Source organism: Lactuca sativa, chromosome 2 (genome assembly GCF_002870075.4).
Source record: "Lactuca sativa cultivar Salinas chromosome 2, Lsat_Salinas_v11, whole genome shotgun sequence".
In the NCBI taxonomy this organism is placed as follows: domain Eukaryota; kingdom Viridiplantae; phylum Streptophyta; class Magnoliopsida; order Asterales; family Asteraceae; genus Lactuca; species Lactuca sativa.
In genome coordinates, this window is record NC_056624.2 from 39,721,427 (window position 1) to 39,744,373 (window position 22,947).

At 38.9% G+C, this 22,947-nt stretch overlaps 1 protein-coding gene across 1 annotated transcript; it reads right to left on the minus strand.

The window, feature by feature from the left end:
- Positions 1 to 6,764: 6,764 nt before the first annotated feature.
- Positions 6,765 to 7,853, minus strand: LOC128132292 (uncharacterized). The gene has a single exon (XM_052768806.1). The coding sequence runs from the start codon at positions 7,851 to 7,853 to the stop codon at positions 6,765 to 6,767; it is 1,089 nt and encodes a 362-aa protein (XP_052624766.1).
- Between the last annotated feature and the right edge of the window lie 15,094 nt (positions 7,854 to 22,947).

Below are 22,947 nucleotides of genomic sequence, written 5' to 3' on the forward strand. Positions count from 1 at the left end.
GATGAATACCTTGGAAAGTTGATATTTGCATGTATAAAAGAGATAACATAGATCCAAGGTATTTAGGGTTGCACGTACACTTAGGAGTGTTAGAATGCTCAAAACCCAACAATAATGTCAAAAACATAATGTGTCAAATGTTATCATCACAAACATATCCCAGAATCTCAAACATAATCTTCACGAGTCTGTATGGATCATGCCGACACCTTCCCACAAGCATCACTAGGACCTGAAACATATCATACAACAACTGTAAGCATAAATGCTTAGTGAGTTCCCCAAAATACCACATACAACACATACGCCTTTCCAGGCCATAACTTTGTGGGATCTTCCGATCCAGGTGTCTGAGGGGACTTCCGTCCCGAATCCCGGTAGACCTTCCGGTCCTACCCGTATCGACCTTCCGATCCGTAACCTCCTGACCTTCCAATTCATGTCCTCTTGACCTTCCAGTCCATATCATATTGACATTCCATTCCTTATCATACATAACATACATAACGCATACATATAACATATCAACATATAACACATACATCTCATAGCATATAAGACCTTCCGGTCACACATAGGTACCCTTCCAGGTACAGTATAGTTAGAAGACTCACCTTGTGTAACTCGGTAAATCTCGAACTTGGTAATATCTGGTCTAGCCTCCGCCTGATCACATGGAATAAGCACTCTAATCAATACAACTCTCAAGGCTAGACTAATCCCTCTCTTAGCACTCTCGGAAGGATAACTCCCAGTTTTAGACTCCTTAGCTTTTGGGGTCTTAAACGGTTAAGACACAAGTCCAACTTTCACATGTGACTGTCCCTAAGCCTTTTAATCCAAAGTTACCAACACCCATATCATTCCATTTCCGACACTTAAAAGCTCACACTCAAACATGGCTCCATAATAACGACCAAGTTGGAATTTTTATGGATCTACAACACATATATCACTGAAATGGGACAGATCTAGGTCCATGGAGTCCTTTATGCTCCTAAAGTCTCCACCTTTGGGACTTTAACCCTAGAAATGGATCATGCAACACCAAACCAAAATAAGGAGGAAAGTTCTGAGCTTTTTACCTCTAAGTGAAGCCCTTTCCTCTGAAGAACTCAGATCCAAGCTTGAACTTCAAACCCTAGCCTCCACAACCTCCTCTCCTTCTTCTTCACTAACACATAAAGGCACCTTTAGCTCAAAACACTCACACACAAGCTTTAGGACGAAGGAAATGCTCTCTTAGGGTTTCACTCTCTGAAATGGGGGCTGATGATAAGGCCTTAGCATTCCTTTTATAGTGCACAAGCCACAATTAGGGTTTGCATTTGGGCCCGCTACGCCTAGTGTAACCCTGGGTACGCCCAGCGTACCTAGGCGAGTCCGCGTCCAACTTAAGCGCATGAGTACGCGCAAGGTACTCTGCAGTACGCCCAGCGTACTCATTTGCAACATTTTCCACTCATGGGCTAATCTTGACAACTTGACAAAAGAGAAGGGTTAAATAGTTGTACCTGAATTTCGGGATGTTACAGGTTAGGTTAGCTGGCTTAGTCTATGACTCTATGTTGAATATTGGTTGAAATGCAACGTGTCTTTTGATGTCTTTATCTTTTAATAGAAGCATACCTTAGACATCTTAAAACCAACTGGCATAACCAAATGTACTAAACTTATAGTAAGTCAAATGGATTCAAATGGAAAGCTTCTTTCAGATTGAGTGATCCCTTATCAACCCCATTTAAATCTCATAGGCTTGTTTACTGTATTGTATTGCTACTGTAAAAAATGTTTATGGTTTATAAAAAAAATATTTTCTTTTACGATAGAAGCATGCTAAAAAAATTATGCCATATTTTTTTATGCTTCTTGAATTGGTTGTGACAGAGTAGGTTGGCGTTAAAACTTGATGGCTTGTTTTTAGCAGCTATTTTTGTTGGAGAAACACTAAATTTAGTTTTATTTTTTATTTTTCTTGCAAAATGGAAGTTTACACAGACCATGAAAAGAACAACTATAATCGATAATCGGAGGAGAAAACCCAACTAAGTGCAAGAATATACATGAGGAGAAAACCCAATTAAGAGCATCAGTTTTCTTGAAATGTTACCTTGTGTTGAGAAGCTTCAGAAGGTGAGAAACCCTTGAATGTGTTCAATTTATCATTGATTTCAAGGATACCAGGCGCTTCTTCCCCTCATTCTGCTCTTGCTCTTCTGTCACTTGGTTCTAGTAAATAGAGATGAAAGTTAGTTCTCTGGACAACAGGGGAAGTTTCAACAGGAACACTTGACTTCTCCAATACCTTAATCGGACCTAGGGCACATAAGATTAAATAGTCTCCAACGATGGCAGGAGAGCCCAATCTTGTCGGCGATGCGAAGTCAGCCGGAAGAGAAGGAACCTAATGTTGTCGGAGGGGACGTTGTCTGTAAGACGAGTTGACGATTGATTGTAGAGTGTATTGAGTGATGATCAGTAGTGAGTATTTTGATCTTTGTTGAAAAGCCCTAGAAATTTTAGCAGATACCTCGATTTTTGAAACAAGAGAGCGTCTCATTAAAATTAAAAGGCGGCAGTTATAGAGGACGCCCGTTTAATTAAAGCGTCCTCTGTGTTTTTGAGTTTTTTCCATTTAGACACTAATCTAAGGGCACGCAATAATGCGTGACCAAAATTTTTAAAATTTTTGAAGAGATGACACCATTTTAAGGTCACTCCCTTTTGCGTAACATAAATTACTTAGTGTCATGGATTGCACGTCGTAAAAGGCTATTTTTCTAGTAGTGAGGCTAGGGTTTCTCAAGGAATGATCTTAGGTAATGGAGGCTAGTCATTATAGGCTTTCCTATAAGTTAGAGCCCTTAAATAGGGATCAAAACCAAAGAATTAGGGTTTTGATCTGCCGCGATTACGCCCTGCGTAGCATAACCTATGCCATGTGTAGGTCTTTAAACCCTCGTCCACAATTCAACATCTACACACTGCATAAGTTGCATACGCCCTACATAACTTGGCTACGCCATGCGTAGGACAAAACCCTAAACATCCAATTCAACTTCAAACAACCATAAGTTATACGTTTCAACTCCATCGTCAACACTCTTTATTTGCACATAAAGGTATTGACAAGACCAACTATCCAATCTACTTATTTATGGATTAGTACATGTTAAAATAAAACTATAATCCATGAAAGAAGCCCGATATATAACTTTTCCCATATTACCCTTTTCTTCAAAGCACAATTCGAGGGATTTAAACACTTAACCAAACATTATCATCATCATATAGGGCCTAAACTCTATTCCCTTGAAGTCCAAGACCTTTACTCAATCCATTTACGATCCGCTATCTCGGTAAACGAAACATCCAAAACTAGGTGTTACACACACACACACATACATATATATATATATATATATATATATGTGTGTGTGTGTGTGTGTGTGTGTGTATAGGGGTTCTATGGTTTGATTTTTTTTCCAGTTTAGATTGATTTGGATTTCCATCTTCGCATGCTCCAACATCAGGTATAAAAGGTATAAGGTTCTTTAAAATTTTTGGTGAAATGTTTGTGCTTATCTAGATGTTTTTTTAAATAGAAAAGTTATAACTTTTGTTTGATTTAACTTTCAAAAAAAGTATATTCTTACTAGGTGAAAATAAACTTTAGTTTTTGGCTATTCTCTTATTGAATCATAACTTTATACTTAGTCATGCCTTTATTCTTCATTACGCATCTGTTTTGTATGTACTTGTCAGAATTTAAATGACCGTTGCTTTTGATTTTTTTAAAATGTTTTTATACATGGGTGTTTTCTTGTTTATTGGTTTAACTATTCAATTAAGTTAGGACTTGATTAATATGTAGTTGTCAGTTAAGGTAGGCGTAACATAACATCTAAGCTGCAAGTTTTAAGTTAGGCTTTATATGAGAAAACTAACTTTAATTGTTTTGTGCTTTGTATCGAATTTTCCTGCAATATGAAAAAAAATAAAGGGATTGGGTGGTTTTAGTATATACAATAGGAAAATGGGTATTTCTTGAATTATGTTTTCTGTAAAATTTGAATCAAATCTTTGGAGGAACCCTAATTAATGGACAAAATTGATTTCATATTGTTAAAACTATCAAATAAGAAAGTAATAGTCTTGAGAATGCCTATATTAAGAGAAAGACTAAAAGCATAAGCTAACATCCTATTTTATGAAGATATGAACCATCTTTAGACTCATGATCACTTCTTTTTATCTTTGTTACTTTTTGGAACATTATATTTATATGATTCACTAGGTTTTGTCTCTGATAAATTTGAATTAACATGCTTTTAGGAATGCATTTGTTGATTATTAGATCAATAGAAACATGTTGATTAAAGTCCCCTTTTAGGTTCTTTGTTTGTTTATATGGCTTTTACACAAAGAATTCATTGGTAATTTTATTACATTACTACCAAGAAGCGTATTTTTAAAGAATTAGTTATGATTCTTAAAGATAGAATTTTGATTCTTAAAGCATTAACAATGGTTGATGGTGGCGATTTGCATTGATGAACTCTTGATAAGCGACAATTTTATGCATATAAATGGCAGGAGATGATGGTGATACAAGTGTTGGTGGATATCAATAAAAGAAATTGGAAACACAATATTTTAGACTTTGTATTCTTCATGAATGCTTAAATTCTTCAATAATTCTTCAATCGTATAATTTTTATGTGTTATAGAGTTAGAACACTATATTCTTAAATAATTGCTTCAATTTTATAAATAAATTGTGGTGTAACATGGCTAAACAATTCAGCTCTTTCAGAATTACTAGCCTTTTCATATGGGAGTTTTTAGTGTTTGAGTCATGGGGGTTTCAGTTATGAATTGGCCAGAGGGTATGCTACATACTTCAGTGTATTTTCATATCGCCAAAGTGCAAGCCCTCTCCCCTATTATTGATAAGTGGGGAGCCGCAATTGGTGGCTGGAAACCCGTTGGTAACCTACTAAATTACACTGATGTATTAGCATATTATGAAAAACCTATGAAGATTTCATATATTGTATGATTGCAAAAAGTGAGCTTCAAATATCATATTATTTTGTCTTAGGTGAAATAAATTGACATCTCTTGAGTCGTGCATGTATTTTTATTTTTCATTTCGTATCATGGGTTGGGTCTGTGTTGACTATTTGCGAGTACATGTGAGGTCATAACCTTGTGAACCTATCGATAGTGTCCAGTTGAAGGCTTTGATCATTATAGATAGATTACTGTTACATGTCTAGGCTAGATATATATGTGTGATGATACATAATTGATGACTAAAGGGTATTATTTTTATGCATTTTGAATTGCTCAAGCTTAGAGACAAAATATTTAGAGATACACTTTGGGATTGCTATTACGAATAGGTTTGTCCCTGAGGTGGCCCTTAGGCCCTAAGGGGGATACATAGGGTATGCAATAACATATGGTATCGAAAAAAATAGGGCCCGAGTTTTAGCCAAAATATCTAGTTAATATGATAATATATATCACTTTATTCAAGTATATTCATGAAAGTCTTGTGGTTCCCTTGAGGTTCGCTGTTCTTCTTGCCAAACCCGTCAATTTTTGTTGACGTACAATTTTTCAAAGATCACTTTTTACTCCAAATTACAGTTTCAGTCATTAATGTATGCTCCATGCTTCACAATCTACCCATCTCCCAATCATATTTGACTCCAAGTTAATATTTGAATTTATGCTATATGCTTCACAGTCTACCTCACCTCCCAATTTCTTCTACTAAACTTGCATTGTTTTAACCAAAATAATTTTTTCAAAGTATATTGTTATTTCCAAATGTTAATCCCTATATTGAGTGATAAAATTAATAATAAACCAATGTAGTATAAATAACGATATTGTATGTAAGTGTCGTGGTGTCATCTGAATTGTTATTGGACCCTAAATGGGTATTTAACAAGTCATATTTTGGGAGTTTTTACGATAAACTTATGCAGAGTATAACCTAATTACAACTATGGTTTTTTCTTAGGCTGTACAAGGTGTCATTTGGTTGGGTATCCATTGTATTCTTGATTACAAACTACTCGTGCAAAGATTTCTCCTACTTGTTTGTAAATTATGTATATCGACCGTAATACATAAATCGCATTGTGTTCTTGTGCATGGTTAATTATTTCTCTGTGTTCTTGCCTTTATCCCAACAGAAAATATTCTAGGGTATGTACAATGTAAAAAAAGAACAAAAAGAAGTATGATTGAACTAAATTTCATTATTTTTTGTTAATGAAAAAACAATCATATGTTTTTCTCCTAATGTGAAATGTGAAATTTGCAAATCAGAAAATTATTTTACAAATTAGTTTGAGAGTCACTAATTATAAGTGGGTCAAGAGTAATCTTGATTTATGTGCTATCTACGTTATTCCCATTTTTATTATCTGTCTTATGGTCATGTTATTTGAAAAGTGGACTTGAATTCATGACTTCTAAGGTTGTTACCAGGTCTTAACAACACTATAAGGACTAAAGCCTTATAAAGAGTTCATTGAACAACTTAACTGTATGCAAAAATGGGTCTACTTTTACTATTTCTTAATACAAACTTGAGAACAAACTTGAGAAGACATAGTCTATATGAGGGAAAGATTGTCAATTATGAATACGGATAGAAGAAATTTTGAACTCATGTTTATCTTGTTTCCATTTGGTCGATGAAAACCATGAGTTAATGGAATATGGGTGCAAATATTGTTCCTCTATTTTTCGCCCTCTGAACTTGAATCATTGTCACTCTCATCGGCATATCCTCTGTAAACTTTTGAATTAGCACTCATGAACCTCGAAATAGTACTTGTATACCTTTGACTTGTATCCTCACCATCACTTTCATCTGTAAACTCTATATCACTATGGTCATCTCCCTTCGATTTAGATTTACGCATGCTTTTATTTTTGCTTCGATCACCTTTCAAGGTCTTCTTGCTCCGACTAGAATTCATCCTTTTTGGTTTTGGCTTTGTTGAGTCATTTCCTTCTGTGTTAAACACAACTCTCTTTTTGGTGGGTTTCGTTCGTGGTTTTGACTTAGATTTTAGTAGATTTGATGTGTTTGTCTTGTCTTCATCTGAAAATTCCTCTTCGCTATACGCATCTTCCTCATATACAACCGATGAATCATCAGAATTATCATCAGAAGAAGTTTGATCTTTCTGACTAGGTTCGGCCATTGGTTGTATTTCTGGCACTAATATTGGCTCTCGCTCTGGCTCAGAGTCTGAACTTGAGCTTGAACTTGAACTTGAACTTGAACTTGATGGCACTGGTTCTTGTACCGGTTCTGGCATAGGAACCGGTACTGGCTCAGGCTCTGGATCTGAATCCGAACTTGAACTTGAACTTGAACTTGAATCAGGTTCAGGTTCAGGTTCAGGTTCAGGCTCAGGTTCAGGCTCAGGCTCTGGTTCCGGCTCGGGCTCTGGCTGGGGTTCTGGCTCCAACTCAGACTCCTGTTCAGAATCCGATACCAGCTCAGGCTGTGGCTTTGGATTTGGTTCTAGCACAGGTCGATTAAATGGCTCTATCTTCACTTTAAGCTCATTTTTTGAATCAGAGTCTGACGATGATGATGAGGAGGATGAGGATGAAGGCGGGTTATATGGCTCCAACTTGAGATCAAGCTCACTTGCTGCTAGTGTCGTAAACCCTTCAGGATCTTCTGTGAGGAAGCTCAAACCATCTACAATGTCGGATATCAATGGACGCATGTATGTCTCCTCTTGTAAACACATAGCTGCTACACCAACAGCTTGATTTAAATTCTTTTCAGGAATTACTCCTTTAAACATAGGATCAGCTAGATATTCACATACCCCTTTGATTGCTTGAAATCTAAATGGCTAATTTTTTTACCTTGATTAAAGATAAATAAAGTTAGATAGGTAAATAAGACTTGTATTTACAGAAGTGATTGTTAAGTTAAAAAATCAAAGGTTATTACAATATTCGCTAGATGTTATTATAGTGTACATGCTTATGTTTATTGTTGTAATCAGTTTCAGGAATTGAAGCTAGATGTTATTCAGAGCCAGTTACAAGTCACTCTCTCTCCCCCCCTTTTTTATCCATGCTATAAAATTTATTGTTATTACTCTTATTATTTTTATTGCTATTATTATTATTGTTATTATTGCTATTATTATTATTATTATTATTATTATTATTATTATTATTATTATTATTATTATTATTATTATTATTAAAGTGATAGTTAGCAAGACTGTCAAACACCCCTTGTTGGGTGTGTGTGGAAATGATTTTTTTTCACCATTTATTTTAAACAAAGTAAATCACCAAATGACAACGAAAAATCCCATATTTTTATAACATTGTTGATAAAAATACATGAAGATATTGAACTCATCTCAAAGACAATATGAGAAGGAAACTAGACTCTTATTTTAAAATCACTAAATGAAAAGAAAGGGTATTATCGTCATTTTGATTGTTTTTTGTAAATATTCAACTCATTACAAATATGTTTTTTGTTTTTAGGAGTTGCACTAGGACCTTGAATGATCTGATAAATGAGCAGCTTGCATATCTTCCAAAAAAGGGTATTATCGTCATTTTGACTGTTATGCCATTGAACCTCATTTTAGACATATTTCCAGGTGAGGCTGTCAACTTGTCGCAACTAGTATGCTCCTGAACCTCATTTTAGACGTATTTCCAGGGGTATTATCATCATTTTGAGTCGTTTTGCAGAACCTCATAGATCTAGTTGGCTTTGAGAGCTCTAAACCTGAAACTACTGGTATTCGTAGAATCTTCCTAGTACAGAGATACAAATGGAAAGAAAGGAAGCCGAACGAGCTGGTTAGTTTTAGATCTTGAAATAATAATAATAATAATAAGATCTAAATTAACATTTAATTTGAATTAAAATTTGATTTTCAAGGTAATGCTAGTGGTGCATCATCATCATGGTATCTGAATCATTTTACATAATAATGATTAAAAATTTAACAAGTTTTAATGGGTATTAATGACATTAAAACAATATGACCCAAGGGAAGGGTAGAAGTGGTAAAGAGAAGTATATATATATATATATATATATATATATATATATATATATATATATATATACATATATATATATATATATATATATATATATATCTCATAAGTTTTAGTTTTACAACTTTTACTTGGATTGTTATTTGTGGTCTTTAAGTTATGTTGATTTAGTGATAGGTAATGATACTAAATCATTTGTCCAGTGGAGTCCCTATTGTAATAAGCAATGACACCCCAGCTAGGCTTGCTAAAACGGTTATGGGTTTAAAAGAAGATAAGAAGAAGAGGTTAAAGAAGGTATGGCATTTTCCAACTCCTTATGACTCTCCTAAAATCATATTATGACATGTTTTTCTTTCTATTTTGTAGCTTCAAGAGTTAGCAACTCATTCAGATTGTTTATTAAGTCTAGAAAAGAAATAGACCTTATTTATACAACACTTATAGTGTGGTTTTGTTTTTTAAAATTTAAAGATTTTATTTGCTCCCAAAGTTGCCACCTGTCTCTAGTTCATATCTTCTCTCTCTTTTGATATGTCAATAACCCTTATAGTGTGGTTCTGTTTCTTTACAATTTGCCACTTTACTTCATACCACACTTTCTTGTTTTGATCATTACATCTTTTTTGTTTCTCTATGTGTACGTCATAATACTCATGAAGCTTCTTGTTATTTTATCCATAACGATTTTAGGTTATGGTTATGTAACGACATAAATTTTCAAAACAATTTTTCGTTTTCCAAACATACAGTTACTCATAGAATAATGTCAAAAGCATAATGTGTCAAATGTTATCATCACAAACATATCCCAGAATCTCAAACATAGTCTCCACGAGTTTGTACGGATCATGTCGGCGCCTTCCCGCGATCATCACTAGGACCTGAAACATATAACACAACAACTGTAAGCATAAATGCTTAATGAGTTCCCCAAAATACCACATACAACACATACGTATTTCCAGGCCATAACTTTGTGGGATCTTCCAATCCAGGAGTCTCACGGGACTTCCGTCCCAAATCCCGGTAGACCTTTCTGTCCTACCCATACCGACCTTTCGGTCCGTAACCTCCTGACCTTCCAGTCCATGTCCTCTTGACCTCTGGTCCATATCATCTTGACCTTCCGGTCCTTATCATACATAACATACATAACGTATACATATAACATATCAACATATAACACATACATCTCATAGCATATAAGACCTTCCGGTCACACATAGGTACCCTTCCAGGTACAGTATAGTGAGAAGACTCACCTCGGGTAACTCGGTAAATCTCAAACTCGGTAATATGTGGTCTAGCCTCCGCCTAATCACATGGAATAAGCACTCTAATCAATATAACTCTCAAGTCTAGACTAATCTCTCTGTTAGCACTCTCAGAAGGGTAAAAGACCATTTTACCCCTCTCATGGCTCAAAGACCCTAACATTGACCAAACCCTAAAAGTTAACCAAAAGTCAACTCTCTGGGTTACGTTGCGCGTACCAAACCTGTATGCTGGGCGTACCCGGCAACCTCACAGAAATATGGAACACGACCCCCTACGTTGCGCGTACTTGGATTACGCCCCGCGTAACTCCCAGTTTTAGACTCCTTAGCTTATGGGGTCTTAAACAATTAAGACACACATCCAACTTTCAGATCTGAGTGTCCCTAAGCCTCTTAATCCATAAAGTTGGTGACTTTAAGCCTTTGCATGGCTGTAAAAGTGACCAAAACCCATATTATTCCATTTCCAACACTTAAAAGCTCATAACTCAAACATGGCTCCATAATAACGACCAAGTTGGGATTTTTATGGATCTACAACACATATATCACTGAAATAGGATAGATCTAGGTCCATGGAGTCCTTTATGCTCCTAAAGTCTCCACCTTTGGGACTTTAACTCTAGAAATGGACCATGAAACACCAAACCAAAATAAGGAGGAAAGTTCTGAGCTTTTTAACTCTAAGTGAAGCCCTAGAAATGGACCATGCAACACCTTTGGGACTTTAACCCTAGAAATGGACTTTAAGTTGGACGCTAGCCTCCACAAGCTCCTCTCCTTCTTCTTCACTAACACACAAAGGCACCTTTAGCTCAAAACACTCACACACAAAATTTAGGACGAAGGAAACGCTCTCTTAGGGTTTCACTCTCTGAAATAGGGGCTGAGGATAAGGCCTTAGCATTCCTTTTATAGTGCACAAGCCAAAATTAGGGTTTGCATCTGGGCCCACTACTCCCAGCGTAACCCTAGGTACGCCCAAGATACGTAGGGGAGTCCGCGTCCAACTTAAGCGCGTGAGTACGCGTAGCGTACTCTCTAGTACGCCCAACGTACTCATTGGCAACATTTTCTACTCAAGGGATAATCTTGACAACTTGACAAAAGAGAAGGGTTAAATAGTTGTACCTGAATTTCAGGATGTTACAATTCTCCCCCACTAGAACTAGACTTCGCCCTCGAAGTCTCATGCTGAAAACAACTCCGGATGCTGCTCCCGTATCTCTGACTCCGGCTCCCTAGTTAGCTTGGACCCCCTCTGATGTTGCCGCTGGACCTGAACCAGGGGCACCTCATTTTTCCTCAGAACCTTGATCTTCCGATCCAAGATGGCGATCGGTCTCTCAACATAATTCAGGCCTGCATCCACCTGAGTATCCTCCAGCGGCACCACCGCTGACTCGTCGGCTATACACTTCCTCAACTGAGATACATGGAAGGTATCATGTATCTCAATCAACTCCGTATGTAGCTCCAACCGATACGCAACCCTGCCCACCCTCGCGATCACCCTGAACGACCCAATATACTGGGGCCCCAACTTTCCCCTCTTCCTTAATCGAATCACTCCTTTCCAAGGAGACACTTTCAGGAGTATGAAGTCTCCGACCTGAAACTCGAGCTCGGATCGTCGCCTATCCGCGTAACTCTTCTGGCGACTCTAAGTTGTTAACAACCTCTTCCTAACCTGCTGTATCAGCTCTATCATCTGAAGCACTATCTCAGTGGTGCCCATCACTTGCTGCCCTACCTCTTCCCAACAGATGGGAGTCCGACACCTCCTCCCATACAACAACTAAAAGGGAGGCATACCAATGCTCGAATGGTGACTGTTGTTATAGGAAAACTCAGCCAACGGCAAATACGTGTCCCAAATCCCTCCAAAGTCCAACAGACATGCCCGAAGCATGTCCTCGAGCGTCTGAATCGTCCGCTCACTCTATCCGTTCGTCTGTGGGTGGTAAGCGGTACTAAAATGCATCCTCGTGCCCAACTTCTTGTGGAACTTCTTCCAGAACCTAGAAGTGAAACGTACATCCCGATCTGACACAATCGAGATCGACACTCCATGCCGCAATACCACCTCCCTCACATATAACTCTACCAGCCTCTCTGCAGAAGAGCTCTCACTGATAGCAAGAAAGTGAGTACTTTTTGTCAGCTAGTCGACGATCACCCAAATTGCATCGACACCCCTCGCGGTCCTCGGTAATTTGGTGATGAAATCCATAGAAATCTATTCCCACTTCCATTGGGGAACCACAAGTGGCTGCAACTTGCCATGCGGACGCTGGTGCTCGGCCTTAACCCTGCGACAGGTCAAGCACCTCTCAACAGACCATGCTACATCCCTTTTCATCAAAGGCCACCAATAATCTTTCTTCAGATCCAAATACATCTTAGTGGCCCCGGGATGGATCGAGAATCTCGATCAATGCGCCTCCTCCATCAAGGTGGTGCGCACGCCGCTTGCATACGACACCCAAATCTGACCCTAAAAGGTCATAAGCCCGCGACTATCTGTAACGAACTCAGGTCCCTGCCCAATCACCCGCTCTATCTTACGGTTCACCGGTCTCACGGCCTCTGCCCGGGCCTCCCAAATAGTTTCCAACACCGAGGTCATCACTGTCAACCGCATACAAATGTCTCGAATTGGGGCACTCTCTACCCTACAGCTCAGGGCATCAACTACCACATTAGCTTTGCCCGGGTGGTACAGGATCTCATAATCGTAATCCTTTACCACGTCCAACCATCTCTTCTGGCGCATATTCATATTGGGCTGATCCATCAAATACTTCAAGCTCTTGTGGCCCGTGTAGATGGTACACCGAACCCCATACATATAATGATGCCAGATCTTGAAGGCGAACACCACTGCCCCCAGCTCTAGATCGTGGGTGGGATACCTCATCTCATGAGGATTCAACTGCCTCGATGCATATGCTATCACATGCCCCCTCTGCATGAGTACTGCACCCAACTCTGATATCGATGCGTCACAATACACCAAAAAATCCTCCATCCCTTCTGGGAGGGCTAACACCGGGGCTTCACATAACCTCTGGCGAAGTGTCTCAAACGAGGTATGCTGCTCCGGACCCCATGAAAAAGCAACACCCTTCCGAGTCAACCTGGTGAGAGGCACGACAATCTTGGAGAAATCCCTGATAAATCTCCGATAATAGTTGGCTAATCCTAGAAAACTCCTGATCTCGGTGGGTGATCTCGGCACCTCCCATCTCATAACTGCCTTAATCTTGGCTGGATCGACCAATATCCCATTCTGGTTAACGAGGTGTCCCAAGAATTGGACCTCTCGTAACCAAAAATCACACTTGGAGAATTTGGCGAAAAGCCTCTCCGACCTCAATACCCCGAGAATCTCTCTCAGATGCTCCTCGTGATGCTATCTGGATCTCGAATACACCAATATGTCGTCAATGAACACGATCACCGACTGATCCAGCATCGGCCTGCACACCCTGTTCATGAGATCCATGAACGTTGCCGGTACATTGGTGAGCCCAAAAAGCATCACCACGAACTCATAATGCCCATAACGAGTTCTGAACGCCGTCTTCTGGATATCTGCATCCCGCACTTTCATCTAATGATATCCCGACCTCAAGTCTATCTTGGAGAACCAAGACGCTCCCTGCGACTGATCAAACAGATCGTCGATCCTCAGTAAAGGATAACGGTTCTTGACCATCAACTTGTTCAACTCTCGATAATCAATGCAGATCCGGTGTGAACCATCCTTTTTGTTGACAAAAAGGATCGGCTCTCCACATGGTGAGCTACTCGGTCTAATAAACCCATTCCCCAACAGCTCCTGGAGCTACGAGGATAACTCCTACATCTCTGGCGGTGCAAGGCGATAAGGCGCCTTGGCGATAGTCGCTGCCCCTGGAACCAAGTTGATACGGAACTCTACCTGCCTCTCACGAGGCATACCCGACAACTCCTCAGGAAAAACATCCGGGAACTCGCGCATTATCGGAACCTCATCAATCGAACCTGGCCTCCCAGCGGCGACTCGTGTGTCCATCATGTAGGCTACAAACCCACTACAACCCTGCTGCAAACTCTGTCTCACTATGGCAGCCGAACAAAATGCTAACTTAGAACGGGTACCCATGCCGTACACCGTAAGTACTCCCTCACTAGGGTTTCGTATCATCATCAACTGTCGCTCGCAGTCTACAATAGCCCCAAAACTGCTCAACCATACCTTGCCCACTATAACGCAAAAGTCCCCCATCGCAATCGGGACCAGATCAATCGGGAACTCAACACCGAAGATCTCGAGTACACATCCCCGAATCACCTCAGTAGCATAAACTGCTCGCTCTTCATCTATGGAAACCCGAAGAGGTCGACTCAACGCCTCTCGGCAAATACTGATGTGATGACTAAAAGCTAACGATACAAGGGATCGACTTGCACCTGTGTGAAATAACACTAAAGCAGGTACAAAATTCACAAGAAAAGTACCTACACATATCATAAAATAAGCATCGCATCACCATTCAACATAAAATAAATGAAAGAACACATACCAGCCACAACATCGGGCGCTGCGCGGACCTCCTCCGCTGTCAACTGGAAAGCTCTCCCGCAAGCTTTCGGTGGCTCGGCCTTCACTAGCTGTCCCTCGGTAACTCGCGCAGACCCCTGCATTGACCCCTGTAGCAGATGTGGACACTCGGCCTTCCGATGGCCCGTCTTGTTGCAATGAAAGCAAACCATAAATCCCTTGGGGAAATCCTTAGCTATATGCCCCTCCTTGCCATATTTGTAGCAAGCATCTGATCGACAAACCCCATCACGTCCCTTGCCGCACTTCTCGTAAGTGCGGCCCTTCTGGCCTCCAGATCTCGAATCGGCAGGCTTTTCCTACTTAGCTGTCGGCTGAGACTATGCCAGCCGCCGATCGCTTCCATGAGACTCGGCCTCCTCCCTGGCTTGAGTCTCCAACTCAATCTCCCTCTTCCGAGCATTTTCCTGGAGCTCGGCAAATGTCCGGTAAGTCGAATTCGACATGAACTCCCGAATATCCCTCCTGAAAACGCCCAAATTCCCACTCATGCGTGCCTGCTCGGTAGACACCTGCTCAGAACAGAACATTGCCCTCTCATGAAACTTCCTGGTAATCACAGTAACATAATCAGTACCCTGCTTTAGGGTCAAAAACTCCTGAGCCAATCTTTCCCTCTCCACCGGGGGAACATACTCGTCTCTGAACATGGTGGTGAACCTCTCCCAGTTCACCTCTGAAAACTCTGCAAGAGTGAAGTTTGCTGTCACGAACTTCCACCAATCCTTCGCTCCCAGACGGAGCTGGTTCAACGCGAACCGTACCCTCAGATGCTCTGAACATGAAGACGTGTAGAAGTATCCCTCGATATCAGAAATCCATCTCATCACAGCGATCAGATCCTGTGTCCCATCAAACTCTGGTGGCTTTGTGTTGCTGAACTCTCGAAACAACAACGAGTCACCTCCCTGAGGTCTGGCAGCAGCCACAGCTGCAGTGGCTGTGACAGCCGCAGCCTCAATCACTTCTGCGTACCGCTCATTGAAAGTCTCAATCAATGTGTTCTTGATAGACCCAAACATCTTCGGAATCTCGGCTCGAATCGCTGCAGCCACCTCATCCTGGATCATCTGATGAAGCTCCTTGTCACTCACGCCACTCGTCTCAGGTCTGTGGCGTGTCCCAACCATGATGTCTTTGAAATACTACATAAGAATATCAGAGACTCGCTCGAGCGTACTTGCACTCGATACTCCACCCTACTTGTCTCCTAGTACCCTAAGGATTCTTACTTGGGCTGCGCACTGATCCGGTGTCTTCAGTAGTACAGGCCCTATACTACCGTCCACACTGCATCAGTATTCACTCCAAGTCCTCCTCCTTGGATCCTAGATCACAAGTACTCTACATCTCGCTAGCATAGGCTACCCTTCGGTAGGCCTCTCATAAAATCCTCACTGCTACCTACTCACTCTCAAGCATCTCATAGCAGCAAAAATCTTCCTAGGCTAAGGTATCACAAATCAGGCCACTCTAGTCCTAATATGAATACCTAGCCTACTCTAGCATGCATATCATATCATAACATATCTCATAACACATAAAGTAAGGGTATTTTGGGAAATCACCATTCGGGCGCTGGCTGATCGTACACAATGCTCCGTTCTGCCTTTCACAAAATCTTTTATTCTCTTAGAAAAATTGTTTATTTTATGAAAAACTTTCTCAAATCCACATTTTGAGTTCAAATACATCCGAAGTTGCACCCGAATCCCTCAAACCAAGGCTCTGATACCAACTTGTAACGACGTAAATTTTCAAAACAATTTTTCTTTTTCAAAACATACAGTTACTCATAGAATAATTGTTGGATTAATGTCTAAGTCCATAACTATAATTGGTAAGACTTGACCCGACCCGTCATGGTCCATTTGGGTTGCATGGCATCATGCATTTGGATAGACTATAATGAGAGAAATAACACTTAAGGTTGGTTAATATATTATAAGTTCTAATATATTAATAAGATTATTTAATTAGTATTGATCAAGAATTAATCTAGTATTAATTAAGTGATCAAAAGAAGACTAATTAAATATATGGGTTGATTGTGTAAATCATCCATACTTATATAGTGGGCTAATGCTCCATGGATTGTCAAGTTGGGCTAAAACCCATAAGATGCTCCATGGTGTATTTGTACCCATGGATCATGGAAATGAAAGCCCATGACAATTAGGGTTTACATGGTGTAACCCTAACTATATAATGATCTTATTCTTGGAGAAAATCAGCCACTATGTGTGAGAAAAAGGGCTAGCCGATTTTCATGAAGTGTGTATGTTCTCTCAAGTCGTTCCATGTGCATTTGGTGTTGTGTGAACCATTTGAGGTGTCACACTTGGGGCACTAGGCACTCAAGCTTCATGAAGACAAGCTACATCAAAGAGGTATGTATTCTAACAAGTTATATCCATATGAATCAATGTTATTTTGCTAGTTAGGATGAATACCTTGGAAAGTTGATATTTGCATGTATAAAAGAGATAACATAGATCCAAGGTATTTAGGGTTGCACGTACACTTAGGAGTGTTAGAATGCTCAAAACCCAACAATAATGTCAAAAACATAATGTGTCAAATGTTATCATCACAAACATATCCCAGAATCTCAAACATAATCTTCACGAGTCTGTATGGATCATGCCGACGCCTTCCCACAATCATCACTAGGACCTGAAACATATCATACAACAACTGTAATCATAAATGCTTAGTGAGTTCCCCAAAATACCACATACAACACATACGCCTTTCCAGGCCATAACTCTGTGGGATCTTCCGATCCAGGTGTCTGAGGGGACTTCCGTCCCGAATCCCGGTAGACTTTCCGGTCCTACCCGTATCGACCTTCCGATCCGTAACCTCCTGACCTTCCAATTCATGTCCTCTTGACCTTCCAGTCCATATCATATTGACATTCCATTCCTTATCATACATAACATACATAACGCATACATATAACATATCAACATATAACACATACATCTCATAGCATATAAGACCTTCCGGTCACACATAGGTACCCTTCCAGGTACAGTATAGTTAGAAGACTCACCTTGTGTAACTCGGTAAATCTCGAACTTGGTAATATCTGGTCTAGCCTCCGCCTGATCACATGGAATAAGCACTCTAATCAATACAACTCTCAAGGCTAGACTAATCCCTCTCTTAGCACTCTCAGAAGGGTAACTCCCAGTTTTAGACTCCTTAGCTTTTGGGGTCTTAAACGGTTAAGACACAAGTCCAACTTTCACATGTGACTGTCCCTAAGCCTTTTAATCCAAAGTTACCAACACCCATATCATTCCATTTCCGACACTTAAAAGCTCACACTCAAACATGGCTCCATAATAATGACCAAGTTGGAATTTTTATGGATCTACAACACATATATCACTGAAATGGGACAGATCTAGGTCCATGGAGTCCTTTATGCTCCTAAAGTCTCCACCTTTGGGACTTTAACCCTAGAAATGGATCATGCAACACCAAACCAAAATAAGGAGGAAAGTTCTGAGCTTTTTACCTCTAAGTGAAGCCCTTTCCTCTGAAGAACTCAGATCCAAGCTTGAACTTCAAACCCTAGCCTCCACAACCTCCTCTCATTCTTCTTCACTAACACATAAAGGCACCTTTAGCTCAAAACACTCACACACAAGCTTTAGGACGAAGGAAATGCTCTCTTAGGGTTTCACTCTCTGAAATGGGGGCTGATGATAAGGCCTTAGCATTCCTTTTAAAGTGCACAAGCCACAATTAGGGTTTGCATTTGGGCCCGCTACGCCTAGTGTAACCCTGGGTACGCCCAGCGTACCTAGGCGAGTCCGCGTCCAACTTAAGCGCATGAGTACGCGCAAGGTACTCTCCAGTACGCCCAGCGTACTCATTTGCAACATTTTCCACTCATGGGCTAATCTTGACAACTTGACAAAAGAGAAGGGTTAAATAGTTGTACCTGAATTTCGGGATGTTACAGGTTAGGTTAGCTGGCTTAGTCTATGACTCTATGTTGAATATTGGTTGAAATGCAACGTGTCTTTTGATGTCTTTATCTTTTAATAGAAGCATACCTTAGACATCTTAAAAGCAACTGGCATAACCAAATGTACTAAACTTATAGTAAGTCAAATGGATTCAAATGGAAAGCTTCTTTCAGATTGAGTGAGCCCTTATCAACCCCATTTAAATCTCATAGGCTTGTTTACTGTATTGTATTGCTACTGTAAAAAATGTTTATGGTTTATAAAAAAAATATTTTCTTTTACGATAGAAGCATGCTAAAAAAATTATGCCATATTTTTTTATGTTTCTTGAATTGGTTGTGACAGAGTAGGTTGGCGTTAAAACTTGATGGCTTGTTTTTAGCAGCTATTTTTGTTGGAGAAACACTAAATTTAGTTTTATTTTTTATTTTTCTTGCAAAATGGAAGTTTACACAGAACATGAAAAGAACAACTATAATCGATAATCGGAGGAGAAAACCCAACTAAGTGCAAGAATATACATGAGGAGAAAACCCAATTAAGAGCATCAGTTTTCTTGAAATGTTACCTTGTGTTGAGAAGCTTCAGAAGGTGAGAAACCCTTGAATGTGTTCAATTTATCATTGATTTCAAGGATACCAGGCGCTTCTTCCCCTCATTCTGCTCTTGCTCTTCTGTCACTTGGTTCTAGTAAATAGAGATGAAAGTTAGTTCTCTGGACAACAGGGGAAGTTTCAACAGGAACACTTGACTTCTCCAATACCTTAATCGGACCTAGGGCACATAAGATTAAATAGTCTCCAACGATGGCAGGAGAGCCCAATCTTGTCGGCGATGCGAAGTCAGCCGGAAGAGAAGGAACCTAATGTTGTCGGAGGGGACGTTGTCTGTAAGACGAGTTGACGATTGATTGTAGAGTGTATTGAGTGATGATCAGTAGTGAGTATTTTGATCTTTGTTGAAAAGCCATAGAAATTTTAGCAGATACCTCGATTTTTGAAACAAGAGAGCGTCTCATTAAAATTAAAAGGCGGCAGTTATAGAGGACGCCCGTTTAATTAAAGCGTCCTCTGTGTTTTTGAGTTTTTTCCATTTAGACACTAATCTAAGGGCACGCAATAATGCGTGACCAAAATTTTTAAAATTTTTGAAGAGATGACACCATTTTAAGGTCACTCCCTTTTGCGTAACATAAATTACTTAGTGTCATGGATTGCACGTCGTAAAAGGCTATTTTTCTAGTAGTGAGGCTAGGGTTTCTCAAGGAATGATCTTAGGTAATGGAGGCTAGTCATTATAGGCTTTCCTATAAGTTAGAGCCCTTAAATAGGGATCAAAACCAAAGAATTAGGGTTTTGATCTGCCGCGATTACGCCCTGCGTAGCATAACCTATGCCATGTGTAGGTGTTTAAACCCTCGTCCACAATTCAACATCTACACACTGCATAAGTTGCATACGCCCTACATAACTTGGCTACGCCATGCGTAGGACAAAACCCTAAACATCCAATTCAACTTCAAACAACCATAAGTTATACGTTTCAACTCCATCGTCAACACTCTTTATTTGCACATAAAGGTATTGACAAGACCAACTATCCAATCTACTTATTTATGGATTAGTACATGTTAAAATAAAACTATAATCCATGAAAGAAGCCCGATATATAACTTTTCCCATATTACCCTTTTCTTCAAAGCACAATTCGAGGGATTTAAACACTTAACCAAACATTATCATCATCATATAGGGCCTAAACTCTATTCCCTTGAAGTCCAAGACCTTTACTCAATCCATTTACGATCCGCTATCTCGGTAAACGAAACATCCAAAACTAGGTGTTACACACACACACACACACACACATATATATATATATATATATATATATATATATATATATATATATATGTGTGTGTGTGTGTGTGTGTGTGTATAGGGGTTCTATGGTTTGATTTTTTTTCCAGTTTAGATTGATTTGGATTTCCATCTTCGCATGCTCCAACATCAGGTATAAAAGGTATAAGGTTCTTTAAAATTTTTGGTGAAATGTTTGTGCTTATCTAGATGTTTTTTTAAATAGAAAAGTTATAACTTTTGTTTGATTTAACTTTCAAAAAAAGTATATTCTTACTAGGTGAAAATAAACTTTAGTTTTTGGCTATTCTCTTATTGAATCATAATTTTATACTTAGTCATGCCTTTATTCTTCATTACGCATCTGTTTTGTATGTACTTGTCAGAATTTAAATGACCGTTGCTTTTGATTTTTTTAAAATGTTTTTATACATGGGTGTTTTCTTGTTTATTGGTTTAACTATTCAATTAAGTTAGGACTTGATTAATATGTAGTTGTCAGTTAAGGTAGGCGTAACATAACATCTAAGCTGCAAGTTTTAAGTTAGGCTTTATATGAGAAAACTAACTTTAATTGTTTTGTGCTTTGTATCGAATTTTCCTGCAATATGAAAAAAAATAAAGGGATTGGGTGGTTTTAGTATATACAATAGGAAAATGGGTATTTCTTGAATTATGTTTTCTGTAAAATTTGAATCAAATCTTTGGAGGAACCCTAATTAATGGACAAAATTGATTTCATATTGTTAAAACTATCAAATAAGAAAGTAATAGTCTTGAGAATGCCTATATTAAGAGAAAGACTAAAAGCATAAGCTAACATCCTATTTTATGAAGATATGAACCATCTTTAGACTCATGATCACTTCTTTTTATCTTTGTTACTTTTTGGAACATTATATTTATATGATTCACTAGGTTTTGTCTCTGATAAATTTGAATTAACATGCTTTTAGGAATGCATTTGTTGATTATTAGATCAATAGAAACATGTTGATTAAAGTCCCCTTTTAGGTTCTTTGTTTGTTTATATGGCTTTTACACAAAGAATTCATTGGTAATTTTATTACATTACTACCAAGAAGCGTATTTTTAAAGAATTAGTTATGATTCTTAAAGATAGAATTTTGATTCTTAAAGCATTAACAATGGTTGATGGTGGCGATTTGCATTGATGAACTCTTGATAAGCGACAATTTTATGCATATAAATGGCAGGAGATGATGGTGATACAAGTGTTGGTGGATATCAATAAAAGAAATTGGAAACATAATATTTTAGACTTTGTATTCTTCATGAATGCTTAAATTCTTCAATAATTCTTCAATCGTATAATTTTTATGTGTTATAGAGTTAGAACACTATATTCTTAAATAATTGCTTCAATTTTATAAATAAATTGTGGTGTAACATGGCTAAACAATTCAGCTCTTTCAGAATTACTAGCCTTTTCATATGGGAGTTTTTAGTGTTTGAGTCATGGGGGTTTCAGTTATGAATTGGCCAGAGGGTATGCTACATACTTCAGTGTATTTTCATATCGCCAAAGTGCAAGCCCTCTCCCCTATTATTGATAAGTGGGGAGCCGCAATTGGTGGCTGGAAACCCGTTGGTAACCTACTAAATTACACTGATGTATTAGCATATTATGAAAAACCTATGAAGATTTCATATATTGTATGATTGCAAAAAGTGAGCTTCAAATATCATATTATTTTGTCTTAGGTGAAATAAATTGACATCTCTTGAGTCGTGCATGTATTTTTATTTTTCATTTCGTATCATGGGTTGGGTCTGTGTTGACTATTTGCGAGTACATGTGAGGTCATAACCTTGTGAACCTATCGATAGTGTCCAGTTGAAGGCTTTGATCATTATAGATAGATTACTGTTACATGTCTAGGCTAGATATATATGTGTGATGATACATAATTGATGACTAAAGGGTATTATTTTTATGCATTTTGAATTGCTCAAGCTTAGAGACAAAATATTTAGAGATACACTTTGGGATTGCTATTACGAATAGGTTTGTCCCTGAGGTGGCCCTTAGGCCCTAAGGGGGATACATAGGGTATGCAATAACATATGGTATCGAAAAAAATAGGGCCCGAGTTTTAGCCAAA

Bases quoted from the DNA above. Each gene is read 5' to 3' on its own strand.
- LOC128132292 (XM_052768806.1), bottom strand. From the start codon at position 7,853: ATGTTTAAAGGAGTAATTCCTGAAAAGAATTTAAATCAAGCTGTTGGT.